Source organism: Osmerus eperlanus, chromosome 27 (assembly GCF_963692335.1).
Source record: "Osmerus eperlanus chromosome 27, fOsmEpe2.1, whole genome shotgun sequence".
Lineage (NCBI taxonomy): Eukaryota > Metazoa > Chordata > Actinopteri > Osmeriformes > Osmeridae > Osmerus > Osmerus eperlanus.
In genome coordinates this window covers 4,509,845-4,524,833 of record NC_085044.1, presented here as the reverse complement: position 1 = coordinate 4,524,833, position 14,989 = coordinate 4,509,845, and the positions used below count along the sequence as shown (strand labels likewise).

The window sequence follows — 14,989 nt, the reverse complement described above, 5'->3', positions numbered from 1 at the left end:
GTGGGAGGATCAAGCCGGCTCACTGGGCATGAAAATCCCTGCAAGTTTGAGGAATTCTCCTTTCTCAAAGTTTTGTGTTTTACCCTACACAGTTTTCTAGACCATCTCAAGGATTTGTCAATCGAGGAGATTCTCAGATTGAATAAAAAGCAGTTGGCCGAGCCGTATAAGGTAAGGATGTTGTGAGGGGGAAAGAGAGGGAAGAGGGGGAGGGTGGATTCACTGGGCAGTATTAATTGCAGTAAAACTGATGGGCAGGAATGTGTGGAGTCCCTCCATTTTAGACAGACACAGAAGCCATGAATTTGAGAATGACAACACAAAATGTCTCTTTTATTTACAATGTGTGTGCATGTACGTGTTTTCTGTGTTAGACGTGTTGTAGGCTCAAAAGTGTCAGAAAGGAAACCATTTACTCACAAAGAAAATGGTTGACTTGAACCTATCATCGTTGTATAGTTGGACAACACAATCGATAAAATGATGGATTAGATGACCAAGAATGGTTCTTCTGCTCAGCAATTGTTCCTTTTCCTCACCCCAAGTGACGGTCACACCCTGTAGGAGCCTATTTCTTTCATTCATTGTAACTTTATGATCATTTGGAAATATTCATAGGATCAAGCATTATTTGTAATACAACCTTAAATTTCACACATATTCCATTTTACAGCATTTACAAAAAAAAGATTTCTTCCTTCAACTTCCTGTGGAAATCCTGATAGGACAAAGCCATGTCCAATGAATGCATTTTCTTGTGTTCATACGTGACAGGATGTCTCCTGGTCATGACATATAAGGGCATGTTGCCCTGCAACTTATTTAACAGTGCTAAACCAAACAAACTCCCTCAAATAGGTAGGAGACGTGAGAAAAAAGAGGGACCTAGAAATATGAATCTTCGTGCTTGTCGACAGGCATTTATGCCTTGGGGGGTCGCATTCCATCCTTTTGTTTAGACTTCATGCTAAGCTTTGTGCTTGTTTCTGCTTGTCTGCTATGTCACCTCCAAGGACATAATCCTCCAGTAGATAACCTCACAAAACACACCTCATCAAATCGAATAAGTAGATTTAGCGACAATTTCATTGACCGATCACCCTCGTTGATGCTGATAAACGAACCCTTAAGGCGGATTTGGCATGGATGTGTTTAACAGCTGCTGACGTGGCTCTTACGCAAGAGCGTGCCTTGAAGTCTGCTTGGCGGGTTTTCCCTGCCGTTGGCATCCTCTGCTCCTCCAAGAATCCAAGTCTATAATTACATTACACATCGCACAATATAAACTGTATACCCCTAGCATGAACTTCCAGCTCCGAAATCCACACAGAGATGGCTTGAATTGCTTTGAGGGAGCTATTCGGAGTACGGGTCACTGCTAATAAGTTGGAACAGGCCAGGAACAGCGCTTTCAAAGAAACTTGTCTTTGCCTTTCATCTTAACGTCATGAGCCCCTTTTTAGACGCTCAAGATTTCTGACGATGCTTGTCTCCGTGTCTCTTCTTCAGGTCTCTACACATCCAAGCAGCACCATGTGGATGACAAAAGTGCTCGCTGTGGCCTTGCTGGCCACCGTAGCTTCCGCCGCCACTGCCGTCCCGGCCGACAAGGTCCTCAGTAACCACGCCACCATTTTGGCCGACAACAGTGCCAAACTGGCCTTCAACCTCTACCAAAACATGGCCAAGGAGAAGGGTCTGGAGAACATCCTCATCTCCCCAGTGGTGGTGGCCTCATCCCTGGGCCTGGTGGCCCTCGGGGGCAAAGCCTCCACGGCCTCGCAGGTCAAGACCGTCCTGAGCGCCGAGAAGGTGAAGGACGAGCAGCTGCACGCGGGTCTGGCCGAGCTCCTGAAGGAGGTGAGCGACCCCGAGACGCGCAACGTCACCTGGACGATCAGCAACCGCCTCTACGGGCCCAGCTCGGTCAACTTCGCCGCCGACTTCGTCAAGAGCAGCAAGAAGCACTACAACTGCGACCACTCCAAGATCAACTTCCGGGACAAGAAAAGCGCCGTGAGCTCTATCAACGAGTGGGCGGCCAAGTCCACCGACGGCAAACTGCCCGAGGTCACCAAGGAGGTGGAGAAGACCGACGGAGCGATGATCGTCAACGCCATTTTCTTCAAACGTATTTACACATCAACACCCACACGTTGAACATACTCATATTCCCTACCATGTCGCCAACCTTCTTCAATTTTGTCGTCTAATCCCCAAAACCCATGTTCCTTCCTGGTGTGAACAGCCCATTGGAATGAGCAGTTCCATCATTCGATGGTGGACAACCGCGGCTTCCTGGTGTCTCGCTCTTTCACTGTGGCGGTTCCCATGATGCATCGCACAGGTAGTATACCCCTCCGGCAGCTGAAGTCAGAACAACCTAACATTTTAAATTCGATGCAGGATAACAGTTTAGTTTGAGGAGTCAGGTGGCTGACCGGTTAGGGAAGCGGGCTAATAATCAGAAGGTTGCCAGTTCGATTCCCGTCAAATCAATGTCCCTGTACTTACTGTAAGTCGCTCTGGATAAGAGCGTCTGCTAAATGACTAAATGTAAATGTTATTTCCAGGTATGTACGGTTACTACGATGACAAAGTCAACAAGCTGTACGTCCTGAGCATGCCTCTGGCTCACAAGAAGTCCAGCCTGGTGTTCTTCATGCCCTACCATGTGGAGGCCTTGGACAGGCTTGAAAAACTGCTGAACAAGAAGCAGCTGGACGTCTGGATGGGGAAGCTGGTGGAGACGGCCGTGGCAGTGTCACTGCCCAAAGTCAACATGGAAGTGAGCCACAACCTGCAGGTAAACACGAAGGGTCCCAATCGACTAGCTAAAACAATCACAACATAGCTTTTTATTTGATGGAAGTGAGGAATAAATAAAATATAAAGGGAGTTCAAATGTCAAATGAAGGAGCTAGAAAGATACACAGGTTTTATATATATATGTAATTGGACTATAATTTGAATTTATATAATTTATATATACTATTTATATATTTGACTAATATTCAGACTTTTTTCATTTGTAGAAACACCTTGGAGAGCTGGGTTTGACTGAGGCTGTGGACAAAAGCAAGGCAGACCTGTCCAACATCTCCGGGAAGAAGGACCTGTACCTGGCCAACCTGTTCCACGCTTCTGCCATGGAGTGGGGCACGGACGGCAACCCCATAGACCACAGCATCTTCAGCTCTGAGAAGTTGAAGAATCCCAAACTCTTCTACGTGGACCATCCCTTTATCTTCCTGGTGAAGGACAACCGGACCAATTCCATCCTCTTCCTCGGCCGAATGGTTCGGCCCAAGGGCGAAAAGATGAGAGATGAGTTGTAACCTCGCGACTTGAGTCTTAGGTTGGCTGTTCACGGAGAACGTGAGCCGGTTCGATTGTGTTGGTGTGTTTGTGCATTTTCTGTGCAAATAGAGGAAGAAAGGTGGGAAATAGTTGTACGTCTTATACCTTACAACGCATTCCTTTTGATCATCAATATGCCAAGATTCTTGTCTGTTGTTCACAAAGCATGATTCAGAGATGTTGTTAAGACCAAAGCATTGTGTGTTATAAACATCAACATTATCTTGGACATGTTGGGTGAAGGTGGCACATTTGACAATTTCCTGTCAGATCACAGAATGGACTGCATACTTACATTAAGTATGACCTCCCAGAATATTGCCATAGATGTCAAATCTGCTTTTCTCTCAGGTTCTTCTTTCCTGTGTCTTTCTTTGCCATGCTTTCTGTGTCCATTCTTCATTTGTTCGATTTAAGTAATACGTTGTGAAGTTGGTTCTTGTGATATCTTTAATGTTTAAAGCTCAACGTATTTGTCGCAATCTTGTTGCAAGCTAATCTGGTGCTATTGTCCACTTGCTCATGTGAAGCACATTCCTCGCCAGTATAGAGGCCCCATGTCTGTCTGGCTAGTTACTGACCCACACCGAAAGCATTGCTCTGCACTAGCTAACCCATATCTACATAAGTGGCCTTATTCTGTGGAGGGCTTTTGACAAATCAGATGTCTTTAACACTGTGTCTGAACCTATTTTGCCACCCAACATTTTTTTCTAAGAACAACGGTATGGTATGAGATTGTTACACATTTTCTCCTTTTCTAATAAAATGGTAAAACTATAAAGAATCTTTTGGGATTTAATTATATTTTTAGTAGTGGTTGTAGTAGCGCTGCCAAATGTTCCATACACGGCACTGATGGACCAAACTATCTCAAGAAATGAATGACACGAGGGAGAAATGCTGCATTCAGCCCTTCTGGACAGCATACAGTCAAGTCATGGGTGACATTGGGTGGATGAGCTGATATGATTTTCCAGCTGAATTTTAGCTCTGAGTTCAAATGTGTTTCAACAGAGAAATTCATGTTATTATATATTATACTTTACTTGAAACCATGAGCTGTCGATGCCTTCGCAGTTTTCTTGTGATGTCATAGGCATCTGTTTTGCATGTCTGGTGTCCAATACTGCCTCCTGCTGGTGAACTCTTGACAGATGGCCACTGCAACTGTTAGGTCTGAGTGAAATAGAACCAAATAACCTCCTCTACAAATTAAGTGTTTAAATAGAAGGTTACATAAAAAATTTCATTTGATAAAGCAACTTAGAGACTTTCTGGGAATATCCGTTAATTACCTAAAAATTGGTCAATTTTGTCCATGACACTATAAAGTAGCATCTCGAGTTTACAATCAAGTCTTTCAGACTGCCACACTAACGCTCACCCCAACCCAGAATCACAATGTGAAACCAAACCTTTTTGTTTTTGCCAAAAGGTTTTGTTTATTTAATCAAAATAACAAAAAATAATTTGTTTTGTCAAAATATTGTAGGAACACGTGGACTTCCTAGAATGGACTGAAATAATATGTTGCCTGGGCAACTACAAGAGTTCTTTGTTTTGTATGATGTGTACACTCTGGATTTTTCTCTCACAACCACCTAGAATAAAACAACCTCACACCCATTATAGTGTTTGTAATGTTAGTCTTGTAAAAAATGGTCACACAAATTCTCACAAGCAATCAACAGTTCAATAAGAAATGTTGATTGGTTTCCCGCTCTTAAAAGAGACATTTGCTTCATGTTGATAACAACCACAGCGTGTGTGTGAGCAGTGACGCCGGAGGCCCCGCCCTCCCTGTATAAATACAGTGTGGCTCGCCTCATCTCTCCAGTCTTATTGGTCAGCTGGTCCTCGAGGTTTGGTGGACATGCTTCCACCCTGCGTAGTTTGGTTGCATTCCGTATCACGCACAATGAAATAGGTGAGTTTGACTAGTTCTGTCTTTGTGCCCGTGTATTCCTCTCTGAGGTTGCTAGGTGATGAGGAGGGAGAGGCAGGGATTGTTTACCTTAAATGTGGAATGGGAATGCAATGCTGGTAAGGTGTTTTGTGTTTGTATACGTACGCACACAAATGTGCAAGGTCGTGTGAATGCATTCGATGAGAGCTGGACGTGTCCAGTGCAGACCATTATGTGGTGTCGCATGTGGGGTCGGTGTGGATGCGTTTGTGTCGGTGTAAGAAAAAAAGCGTGTGCGCGCGCGCGTGTGTAAGTGCGTCCGTGCCCTGTTCTCCGGTTGCACTGTAACACAAGCTCCATCTGTTCACCCGGGATGAGATGGGGTTACCATGGAGACAGGCTCAGCACTGTTTCCCTGGGCTCTCTCGCCAGTGCCTCTCTCCAGCCCACTCTTAAAGAAATAAAACCACATATGCGCCATGTGAACATTTGTAAATATAGTAGATCGTATGTAATACATTTGGCATATATAATACTCATATTTCAGTCAAATGCTGTAACATTTGAATCCCCCCATGTGTAAACTGATCGTTATCTTTTCTTTCCTCCCCTCCTTTTGTTCTCTGAATGCTGTTTGCCTCCACGCTCTCCTCTCTCTCCTTCCACCTGTTTTGTGTTGTGTCGTAGTCATGCGCCCCCATCCCAGACCGCAGACCAAAAGAGCTCTGCCCACCATCAGGGAGGGCTATGAGGAGCTGGTCCATGATATGAACCAGGCCAACAGCCTTCACACCCCTACTCAGCCCCAGGCCCAGCCCCAGTTCCATCCTTTGTCAACACAGGACTACTTCCGGTCCATTTGCCAGCTGGCCTGCCCAGCATTTGGCCAGAGTGTGCCTGACTTAGACATTCTAACAGTAGGCTTTCTCGACTCGCTCGGGCCTTGCCTCCGACTCCACAGACCCAGAGAGACAACGCCGTCCCCACGACAGCCCCTGTTCCAAACAGCCACTGTGCCGTTGCAAGACGAGGGTCCAAGCCAGGATTGCAGGGCCCAGAGAGAGAGCAGAAACCAGGGGAGATTGGCCTCGAGCCTGGGGGAAAGCCCCACCGCAACCAGGCTCCATGTACCTGACCCCTTGGAGGTTCTCTACGGTCATGGGGATGCACTCGCTGCCCGGCGTTCTCCCCAGAGGCGGTGGAGGGACGCCCCCCCGCTTGGAAGCGAGGCGCAGTCCAGGCTTCGAGCCGAAAGCTTCCCCACCATGACCTGCTCCTCTTCTCAGACCCAGCGCAAGAGTAGCTGCCCTGAACTCTGCCTCAAGGACACACCTCCATTAGAAGGACGCCCCATGGAAGAGCGTCGTGATACTGCCGTGCCAACGCTTTCCTGGAAGCCCCAAGGGCAGCCAGAGAGTGCCCCTTGCAGTGGGAATGGGATGAGCATCCGTGCCCGAACACACACACATGCTGTTCCACTGGATCGCTGAGGGGTTGCAATGTGTGTCAAGAGGCCAGATTCAGGGCTGCATGCTGCCCACCACTGCCAAGATTTAAACCGTGTTCAAACTGAGGGAGGGGGCAATCAGTTTAGAGGACCCTTCATTAAGAAATGACCTTGGGGGGGGTCGTGTGACCTTAGTTACCCGTCATCCTACCCATCATCCACCTTGAAGACGACCCTCCAGGACCTCCAATATGATTCAAACACTGGATGGAAAAGTACAACATTTTGTGACAAAGCCATGCAAAATAAGGTTTGGGTCAGTTCTGTGTCAATCCAGTCATTTTAGTGTGAAATGTTATGAAATGTGAAAGCAGCTGGATTGATTTGAAACAAACAAAAAAAGATTATCAATGTAAAACATGTATACGTAAATGGTGGTTTAGAAATTTGAGGTCAGGTGACAGAGTGTGCCTATATATTTGTGTATTTATAATTTTAACAGGTTAACCTGAAACCTGACACACTGCACAGGAATGTACAGTTAGGTCCATAAATATTTGGACATTGACACAATTTATCATTTTGGCTCTGTATACCACCACAATGGATTTGAAATGAAACAATCAAGATGTGCTTTAAGTGCAGACTTTCAGCTTTAATTTCAGGGTATTTACATCCAAATCAGGTGAACGGTGTAGGAATTACAACACATTTTATATGTGCCCCCCCCCCCCTTTTAAGGGACCAAAAATAATTGGACAAACTAACATAATCATACATCTAATTGTCACTTTTAATACTTGGTTGCAAATCCTTTGCAGTCAATGACAGCCTGAAGTCTGGAACCCATAGACATCACCAGATGCTGGGTTTCGTCCCTGGTGATGCTCTACCAGGCCTCTACTGCAACTGTCTTCAGTTCCTACTTGTTCTTGGGGCATTTTCCCTTCAGTTTTGTCTTTAGCAAGTGAAATGCATGCTCAATTGGATTTAGGTCAGGTAATTGACTTGGCCATTGCAGAACATTACACTTCTTTGCCTTAAAAAACTCTTTGGTTGCTTTCGCAGTATGCTTCGGGTCATTGTCCATCTGCACTGTGAAGCGCCGTCCTATGAGTTCTGAAGCATTTGGCTGAATCTGAGCAGATAATATTGCCAGAAACACTTCAGAATTCATCCTACTGCTTTTGTCAGCAGTCACATCATCGATAAATACAAGGGAACCAGTTCCATTGGCAGCCATACATGCCCACGCCATAACACTACCTCCACCATGCTTCACTGATGAGGTGGTATGCTTTGGATCATGAGCAGTTCCTTCCCTTCTCCATACTCTTCTCTTCCCATCATTCTGGTACAAGTTGATCTTGGTCTCATCTGTCCATAGGATGTTGTTCCAGAACTGTACAGGGTCTTTTAGATGTTTTTTGGCAAACTCTAATCTGGTCTTCCTGTTTTTGAGACTGACCAATGGTTTACATCTTGTGGTGAACCCTCTATTTACTCTGGTGAAGTCTTCTCTCAATTTTTGACTTTGACACAGATACGCCTACCTCCTGGAGAGTGTTCTTGATCTGGCCAACTGTTGTGAAGGGGTTTTTCTTCACCAGGGAAAGAATTCTTCTGTCATCCACCACAGTTGTTTTCCGTGGTCTTCCGAGTCTTTTGGTGTTGCTGAGCTCACCAGTGCGTTCTTTCTTTTTAAGAATGTACCAAACAGTTGATTTGGCCACACCTAATGTTTTTGCTCTCTCTCTGATAGGTTTGTTTTGATTTTTCAGCCTAACGATGGCTTGCTTCACTGATGGTGACAGCTCTTTGGACTTCATATTGAGAGTTGACAGCAACAGATTCCAAACACAAATACCATACTTGAAATGAACTATAGACCTTTTATCTGCTCCTTGTCAATGAAATAACGAACTCCCATGAGGGAATAACATACACCTGGTCATGGAACAGCTGAGCAGCCAATTGTCCAATTACTTTTGGTCCCTTAAAAAGGGGGGGGGACACATATAAAATGTATTGTAATTCCTACACCGTTCACCTGATTTGGATGTAAATACCCTGAAATTAAATCTGAAAGTCTGCACTTAAAGCACATCTTGATTGTTTCATTTCAAATCCATTGTGGTGGTATACAGAGCCAAAATGATGAAAATTGTGTCAATGTCCAAATATTTATGGACCTAACTGTATAATGCTCCAAAGGACAATATGTATGTACCAATAAATGTAATATCATTACATTTACATATAGTATTAAAGTAGACATTGAAGTGATTAGGCTACATTATTGTGTGTCTGCATAAAGTGTTGCGCAGCAATGTGGAAGTGTGCAGGATGAGCAAACCTTGTTCCACCTATGTGAAGGGTAATGTGGAGTGTGCTAAAAGCTATGTGACATTCATATCAAAGTATTCATTTATATAAAAAATGTCGATAATTACGTATGTGTGACATATTTGTCAATGACCTTTTGATTGTATCTTGTGCAGGACAATGATAATCACTTCATTGGAAGTGTCATAAAGGGTTGATAAGAGTGATATCATCCTGTACTTCTTTAAAATTTATTACTTTACTTTATTAAAAGTTAATTAATACATTATTTATTCATTTTATTCCTTTATTTATTTAGTAATAAACATTATTTAGTTGATTAATTGGCTCGCGCGATTGCTTTTGGTGCTTCTGGTTGCCAGGTTTCTCGTTGCAGTGACATAGGGGGCGACTGGAAATAACCTGGCAACCCCAGCCGTCCACCACCACCATACCAAAACATAATGGGTGCTATGTGGATCAGTTGTTCTGAAACCTCTCAGACTAACATTATATCTTTCGTGTGCCTCTGTCTTTATCTTTCGTGAACATGACAATATAACGAGGCATTGGAGCGTTTGATAAGGTAAGTACAATCAAAATGGACTTAAAATGGACGGTGTTTGTTTCTATTCAATCTATTCAAGTTCCAGTGATGCCCGGAATCAACCGGAATTGTTAGCTTTTACTAGCCTAGCCAGGTTCAAAATGAACCCAGTGGTAGCTAACACCGTTGCTAACTATATGGCAATCAGACAATCTTAATTTTTTGGAGGTGAATTGCGAACAATTGTAATTTTTTTTTATAGAACCATGAGCAACAGAAGCATCTCGCCTGTTAACTTAATCTAGCTCGCTCGTATTTATATTACATAAACGTGTGCAGCAACGCGAGTCTGTAATCCTGGCTTGACTGAAACGCGGAGCACTGCTACAACACACTACTAGTGTCACTAGTGCCTTGGTTTTTTTGGCGACATATTTGCATAGCTACAGCTTGACAATCATCATATGTGAATGAATTTGTGCCCATAACGATCATTATTTGTGTTCTGTTGTGAGTGTTAATGCTGAAATACTAATGACTGTGCTTGCCGATCATTGACATCACCGCCACCACCAGCACCTCACAGCTGCATAATGAATGATACCGCAGGGACCAATGATTCCCTAGCAGCAGCACCCCTGTGCAGAGAAGCAAATGACGTGAAAGTCATACAAGCCCCGTAGTTACCCATCAGAGGAGGGGTCATGAAGCGTCAGTCAATGAAGAGATAAGCCTGTCACATCCACGGCTTCCAGTTCCTCTCCAGCTATCTATACAATGCCTCGTCAGCAGCAGACCAGTCTGTCTGATAGCGAGCTAGTGCAATTTAGCAGAGAGCAGCCTCCAACCATTTCCGCCTGTTCCTCCGACCTCAGCATAGTAAACGCTGCTCTTTCAGTCCATCTCAGGAACACATGCTTGTTAAGAGATACCTAGCTTAGTCCGTAGCTCGTGACAGCAACAGGTGACACATTATAGTGACCTTGAATCCCACTAATAGAATAGATCTATTGTTGGAGCAGTGTGTGTGTGTGTACTAGTGATGTGTGGTAAATAGCCTACATGTACCAGCCTACAATGCAGGCAAGAGCCATCATCAAGTGCTGGCTGTTAAACACCTGTTGGCCTTCATACCTGAAATTGTAGATGTGCTACACATACATTCTTTGTGTTTCCCAACTTTACACTGGTTCAAGGTAATATTGTGGGGTAGTCGAGCAAATTGGAATGACTAGCCCCTGCCTAATGCCCAGGGGCACAAGTCGAAAACGATCTGATCTAAGCAACATTAGAGCCAATATTAGCTAAGACGTTTGAATTACATTCAGATTCTACAACTTTTGGCTACTTTTCAGAACCAGCCAGGGAGTGTGTGCGTTAAGGACATTCGACACCACAGCCACAGCCAGGTGCTTTTCTGTCGAGGAAGTTACTCAGTGACTCGCTTCTGTGGCGTCACCTGAACTGACTTGTTTCGACCGCGGTTCCCTGTCCTTAGGACGAACTCAGCCCAGCTCCATTCCTGTGAGCCTGACTGATCATTAATCAGCCTGCTCAGTCAGAGCACTGTTCGCGTCCAGAGATTATCGCATACCTCCTTTTGCGACAGCTTGATACTTTTGCCAAAACTGACAAAGTAGAGTATGGGGTTGGATTCAATTCTAATTGGACAGTATACAGAGTATTTATTGAAGAACTAACATCAGTTGTCATAGTACCGGTCGTAAAAGCCTAATGTGTGGATTTTGCTACATGACAACCAATGTCAGCTCGGCTACTCAATACATTTACAGCTAACATTCTTGGGTTTCCAATGTATCAATTTATACTTTTCGCACCCAGACGTTGCACCTGAAATGAAGAACGATTGTGTATTTATTTATATTTTTATCATATCATATTCTTATCCTCTCTGAAGGTCCAGTCCTCACCTGGCTTGGTTGACCAGATCGTATTCCATCTCCAAATTTCAGCTTTAACAAAACCTACCCTCTAGAATCATGTCTGGGCCAGGAGATCTACCTGGTAAGTAGTGTGTTGGGTGCTGGACCAGGAATCCAACACCGTGTCGTTACAAATCAGGAATGGTGCTTCTTGTCTGGAGAGCCGTCTGGAGAGCTGTTGGTATGTTCTTGTCCCAGCCCTGGAGTCTGGGATGGGGATGGGAGGCATGTCTCTGCCTATCGGCATGACCCGGCGAGCCCTCAGCTACGACGACAACCTGGAGGCCCCCATGTCCCCCCCGCCCTCGGACATCAACATCAACAACCTGTGGAGAAGGCCGGTAATCCCTGATAGAAAGTTCCAGCAGCTGGCTGAGGTAACACACACACACACACACACAAACACACTCGCTCATTCAGGGGTGACGTTCAGGATTTGTGTGAACCTCAGTTGTGTGCCCTGCCTCAGGAGGACGAGTCTGGAGGCAGCAAGACCCACACTGCCTCGTTCACCGCCGGCTCCGCCAAGCCCCATGTCCCGGTAGTGAAGGCCAAGGCCTCCTCCATCATCATGAACTCCCTCATGACCAGTAAGAACCCACCGCTCACCCCAAACTGACCCCCATATCTTCCCGCGTCGCTGTCTACATGCCTGTGTATCCTTATGGCTGACTCTGTCTCTCTCCCCCCCCCCCCTAAGAACACACTCAGGACCACATGTACAAATTTGAGCAGAAGGCAGGGCTAACTGACTCAAGCTACACCCCCCACAAGGGGCTGACCGCCGAGGAGACTCGCTACCACCAGCGAATGCCGGACTCCCTCCAAGTAAGTCACAACGAGCCCCATCGAGTTGCCGCGGCAGCAAATCAGTGACATTCCTTCGCGGGCCAGATAGCGCCATCGAACGGGTGAGTCACGCGTTCACGGGTGTTGGTTTGTCCACGCAGAAACTGAACGTCCAGAGTGCGGAAGCGAAGGACGACAAATCGACGTTGTCGGCTCAGTCGACCCCTTCCGGAACGCCCCAGACCTCCCCCAAAAACACACGCAGGTAATGCAGCCATCGCCGCTCTGCCCAGACCTGTGTTCAACCGTATAAAACCAATGTGCCGGCCAGCAGGCCATCCCTTTTCGTGTCAAGTATGGTGGATGTATGAACGGCCAAGCTAAATATGAAACCGCCGTGCCCAACCCGTACACTTTGTACTTCCCAGCGATACGCACTTTTATCTATATGATTGATTGGTGAATGATTGCAACACCTCACGAAGCTGACTTGTGTTTGTGTGCATGTTATTCGTGTCCTGTGCGTGCGTATGACAGGGGCTGGTTTAACAGCCAGGGGTCGACAGCGTCCCTCACCGGCTCTGACCTGAGCGTGAGCTCCAGCAGCAGCCTGGACATGGGCCCCGTCGAGGCCGGGGGAGCCGTGGAGCGCTGGGGCGCGTTCGGGCCGCGGCCCGGCGTCCAGAAGCCACCGCTCGACCCGAGCACGGAGCCAGGCTCCGGCGGCGCAGGTAAGCTCTCAGGGAGGTTTCGATGGCGGTATTTAAGAGGGAGCAAATTCCCCTCAGGGTTTTCGTTTGTTTGGTCGTGCTTGGAGAACTTCCTAATTGGAGAACCGATGTAGTCATGTAGCCGAATCGTCTCATCTTCGATGTGCAGGCTGTAGCTGTTTTGATAAAATAAGAAGATGCTTTTACCAATACTAGTATGTCGTGCTACACTGTGTGTTACTGCTTTGTATCGTGTTTCTATAAGGAATTTTGCCTTGGGAGACCTATAGTTTCAGTACTTTATTTGTTTTTCTTGTGAGGAAGAAAGTCTTATCTCTCTGGTGACTGATTATCTGTCCTCTTGTTATGAGCCGTTGGTGTCAAGGTACACAGATAAACCAGGCAGCGTTGCCTAAACTTGGCATCTCGTTCATTGATGCACTAAAACCTTCAAGTGCCCCTGTTTATGAGATAGTCACATTTTTACAGTATTGCACATGCTTTCAGACAAATACAAATATATATACTCCAAAATAAAATGCAAAATGAGCTTCCTCTTATAGATACGACTTTAATAGGAAGTCAATTCAGAAGTCATATACTTGCTGTAGGACCAATCTTGATTTCCACCCACCTGGTCTATGCAGTGGACCAAAAAAAGGCATGTGCATTCCAGAGAGGTCAAATGTTCTCTCTCCTCCAGGGGGATTTGCCCTGCAGGCGTACCGTGGTGCCCAGAAGCCCACCCCCATGGAGGTCATGAAAGCCCAGGCCACGCGATTGGCCGAAGACCCCGCCAGTAACAAAGCCCCGCCCAAGATGGAAATCCCCAGCATGGATGGACGGAGGCAGGGCGGCCGGCCGGCCAAACTCAAGCATCGAGACATCAACATTCTTACGCCTTCCGGCTTCTGAGACACCATGCACTCCCATATTTCTAACACACACACACACACTCTCACTCACACACACACACACAGATGCATAAACACACATTATAGGGATAGTGTTTTATCCTAGATGACAGCTCAGGGAGAACCTCACTCTGGAGGGTTGAGTGGTTTGCTGGTCTTACCCTTTTCCAGTTCCTGTGCTACCTGTTCACTCCCTTTCTCTCCCCCAGTGATCCTCTGTGTCCTTGGAGACAAACGGAAAATGTTTTTTGTTTGTTTTGTTTTTGTTCTCCTTCCTTTGCACTAAAATGTGTTTTATAGATTCGGTAATGATAGTGTGATCAAATACATGTGCTGGTGCCATGTCTTTTGTTGTTTCTTGTATTTGCTTTTCACCTCAGTGTTTTATTTGCCTTTTTTTGTTGTTGTCGAGATTCAAAGGTTTTGTGTTTCTGTGTCATTTCTGTTAAACGTTTGAAAGTTCTGATGGTGCAAAAATCCTGTTTTTCAGTTGATTCAGTTATTCCATTCTGTATTCTATTTCTATTTTGATCCTGAAAAGGAAAAGGAGGGGGAAAAAACACACTGGAATTTTTACATCACTCCGTATTCTTCAAATTAGTGTTTGCTGCTTGGAAATGTGTCCTTGTTTGATTTCATTAGCTGTCATCGATTGCTGTCATTCCCCAAATGTACTTTTTGTGATCAGAAATGTCACCAACATGATGGTCCCTTCATTCAGTCTCGTTTTGGTATTTGTCTGTACCAAAAAGATCAAACTTATAATGTTATGTATTTAATATTGTGGTGATTGTTGTTCACCCTCAATGAAGTGTACTGTTATTCTCATTCCTCTTGTATGGATTTGAATTAACTCTTGTAGATTATGTGACACTAACCCTGTTGTCAGCAGTTCTGTTTTTGAAAGAAATATCCATATATATGGTTGTATCCATATATATGTCCCCTGTGGACCTATGTTGTGTATATATTCAGAATAAAAAATATTAACAACCGCACTGAACTTCCTTTTTCATTGCATTTTTGACAAGCTGGACAAATCACC

General features: G+C 45.3%; 3 protein-coding genes across 3 annotated transcripts; all 3 read left to right on the top strand.

Annotated features, from left to right (window-relative positions):
* LOC134013726 (serpin H1-like) lies at window positions 1-4,166 on the top strand. The gene is made up of 5 exons (XM_062453411.1): window positions 1-171; window positions 1,510-2,131; window positions 2,249-2,347; window positions 2,574-2,806; window positions 3,036-4,166. The coding sequence occupies exons 2-5, from the start codon at window positions 1,534-1,536 to the stop codon at window positions 3,336-3,338; spliced, it is 1,233 nt and encodes a 410-aa protein (XP_062309395.1). The 5' UTR covers window positions 1-171; window positions 1,510-1,533; the 3' UTR covers window positions 3,339-4,166.
* Window positions 4,167-5,219: 1,053 nt separating this feature from the next.
* Window positions 5,220-7,248, top strand: LOC134013763 (uncharacterized). Its single transcript, XM_062453469.1, has 2 exons — window positions 5,220-5,290; window positions 5,957-7,248. Exon 2 carries the CDS (start codon window positions 5,959-5,961, stop codon window positions 6,757-6,759), a length of 801 nt encoding a protein of 266 aa, XP_062309453.1. The 5' UTR covers window positions 5,220-5,290; window positions 5,957-5,958; the 3' UTR covers window positions 6,760-7,248.
* Window positions 7,249-9,469: 2,221 nt separating this feature from the next.
* LOC134013755 (putative monooxygenase p33MONOX) lies at window positions 9,470-14,942 on the top strand. The gene is made up of 8 exons (XM_062453460.1): window positions 9,470-9,627; window positions 11,507-11,613; window positions 11,730-11,908; window positions 12,001-12,121; window positions 12,232-12,359; window positions 12,482-12,585; window positions 12,858-13,051; window positions 13,734-14,942. The coding sequence occupies exons 2-8, from the start codon at window positions 11,589-11,591 to the stop codon at window positions 13,943-13,945; spliced, it is 963 nt and encodes a 320-aa protein (XP_062309444.1). The 5' UTR covers window positions 9,470-9,627; window positions 11,507-11,588; the 3' UTR covers window positions 13,946-14,942.
* Window positions 14,943-14,989: the final 47 nt, after the last annotated feature.

Excerpts from the sequence above, each read along its gene's own strand:
- LOC134013755 (XM_062453460.1), top strand. The coding sequence starts at position 11,589 with ATGTCTGGGCCAGGAGATCTACCTG. Across the intron at positions 11,909-12,000 it reads AGTTCCAGCAGCTGGCTGAG|GAGGACGAGTCTGGAGGCAG; the intron begins GTAACACACACA and ends GCCCTGCCTCAG. Across the intron at positions 12,122-12,231 it reads CATGAACTCCCTCATGACCA|AACACACTCAGGACCACATG; the intron begins GTAAGAACCCAC and ends CCCCCCCCTAAG.
- LOC134013726 (XM_062453411.1), top strand. The coding sequence starts at position 1,534 with ATGTGGATGACAAAAGTGCTCGCTGTGGCCTTGCTGGCCACCGTAGCT. Across the intron at positions 2,348-2,573 it reads TCCCATGATGCATCGCACAG|GTATGTACGGTTACTACGAT; the intron begins GTAGTATACCCC and ends TGTTATTTCCAG. Across the intron at positions 2,807-3,035 it reads AAGTGAGCCACAACCTGCAG|AAACACCTTGGAGAGCTGGG; the intron begins GTAAACACGAAG and ends TTTCATTTGTAG.
- LOC134013763 (XM_062453469.1), top strand. The coding sequence starts at position 5,959 with ATGCGCCCCCATCCCAGACCGCAGACCAAAAGAGCTCTGCCCACCATC.